General features: G+C 37.3%; 1 protein-coding gene across 1 annotated transcript; it reads left to right on the top strand.

Moving 5' to 3' along the window:
* Window positions 1-1,065: 1,065 nt before the first annotated feature.
* SARC_11941 (hypothetical protein) lies at window positions 1,066-1,610 on the top strand (the record flags this gene model as incomplete). The annotated part of the gene is made up of 1 exon (XM_014293962.1): window positions 1,066-1,610. Exon 1 carries the CDS (start codon window positions 1,377-1,379, stop codon window positions 1,608-1,610), a length of 234 nt encoding a protein of 77 aa, XP_014149437.1. The 5' UTR covers window positions 1,066-1,376.
* Between the last annotated feature and the right edge of the window lie 39 nt (window positions 1,611-1,649).

Below are 1,649 nucleotides of genomic sequence, written 5' to 3'. Positions count from 1 at the left end.
TGAGCATACAAAGGACCGCAAATGGGATAAAAGTTGAACGTAAACGTATATTTATTCGATTTATAAAAGTTTTAACGGAAAACGGTTTGAGGTTAGGACTCTGACACTCTGTAGTCTGTAGTCTGTTCTCTGGACTGTATATTTAGTGTATTCAGCATGTATAGGTCTATTGCAAGTTTGCAGCGACGGGAGAATTCAGAATTGAGATCATCCCCCACCAGAAGAGTTTCCCACACTTTAATTCACCAATTGGGAATAGGGACTTGTATTTTCATCATCTAACGATATATAAAAAACCCCCTGATACATATTCACAAATCACTCTGCAGTCCGCACTCTGCACTCACTGCAGTCTGCACGTCCTTTTTATTGAAAAAAAACTGGAATTTCACTGTTTTTTTAAATAAAAGACAGAGCATGATACAGATCAAGCATTGTAATGGCAATGTTTGATTGGTATTGGTGTTTATTAAAAAAGTATCAATAAGCCCGGTAGCGGCCAGCATTTTAATTTTTTAAAGGCATATGTAGCATTCAAAGGCTATTTGTTTTTGTTTTAAATTAAATATTATCAGAGCCTTCTATAAAAAATCAAACAATTTTTTAGTCTATTTTTAATTTAATTTAATTTTGGTGTTTGTTATTTTTTATAACAAAACAAAAAAGGCTAAACTATGTCAGATTTAAGAAGTCTATATATCAATTTTAGCCTTTTATTATGTACATATTTTTTATATAAAAACACCACTCCCCTCCAATTGTTTTTTTTTGGGTTCGTTGGTGAGGGTCATATATCAAAGCCTTCTTCCTATCAGGAATTCAGACTTTTTAAAAACAAACTTAAAACACAGTGACTGAGACACTGAGTGGCAACTGTCACAGGACTGATTGGGGAGTCCTGGACTCTGGAGAGAGTGAGAGAAGTCAGAAGACAGCTGATGGAGCCTGGAGGTTTGAGACTTTGAGGCTTGAGCCGCCCTGAGTCTGAGTCTGAGAGACTGAGACTAAGAGATATTTCCTATATAACTCCTATGTATAGTATTCTAGAAGAGAGAGAGAGAGAGTAGAGACTCTGATCCTGTTTTGTTTTTGTTTGGGTTTTTTTGTTTTACAGTTAAAAACAAAACAAAACAAAAACACACTATTTACACACGACACACTACTGACTGCACGCCACACACACATCGCCAAAATTTGCTGATGCGAGCACAAATAATTTGTTTTAATAAAAACACATACACCACCCCCTGACCCATCGGCAATCGTGTCATGTTTACAAATACAGTAATACCACTTAAATACTATATGTACTACACTATTTATTAAATTGTGGACGTATCCTGATCACAGTAACAACAATATAGATAGAACACAACATGGGGGCTGATGGAGGTACCATACCCACACGAGGGGAACTGGTCAAAGTTAAGAAGAAAAAGGTGTTACTAGACAAAGACTATGACTTGGAGTCCAAGTGGCTGCGTTGCGCTCTAAGTGCGCAACACTTGCGAGAGCCGATTGTTGCATGTCCATTGGGCCGATTATTTAATAAGGAGGCAGTGATCGGCTTCTTGCTTGACCGGGGTAGCTATGCGGACCAGGCTGGGTAGGTCAAACCTATGTATACATATACATATATACATACATAT

This window comes from Sphaeroforma arctica (assembly GCF_001186125.1).
Source record: "Sphaeroforma arctica JP610 unplaced genomic scaffold supercont1.1967, whole genome shotgun sequence".
NCBI classification, from domain to species: Eukaryota; class Ichthyosporea; order Ichthyophonida; genus Sphaeroforma; species Sphaeroforma arctica.
The sequence above is the reverse complement of the archived record's forward strand: the minus strand, read 5'-3'. Positions and strand labels throughout refer to the sequence as shown.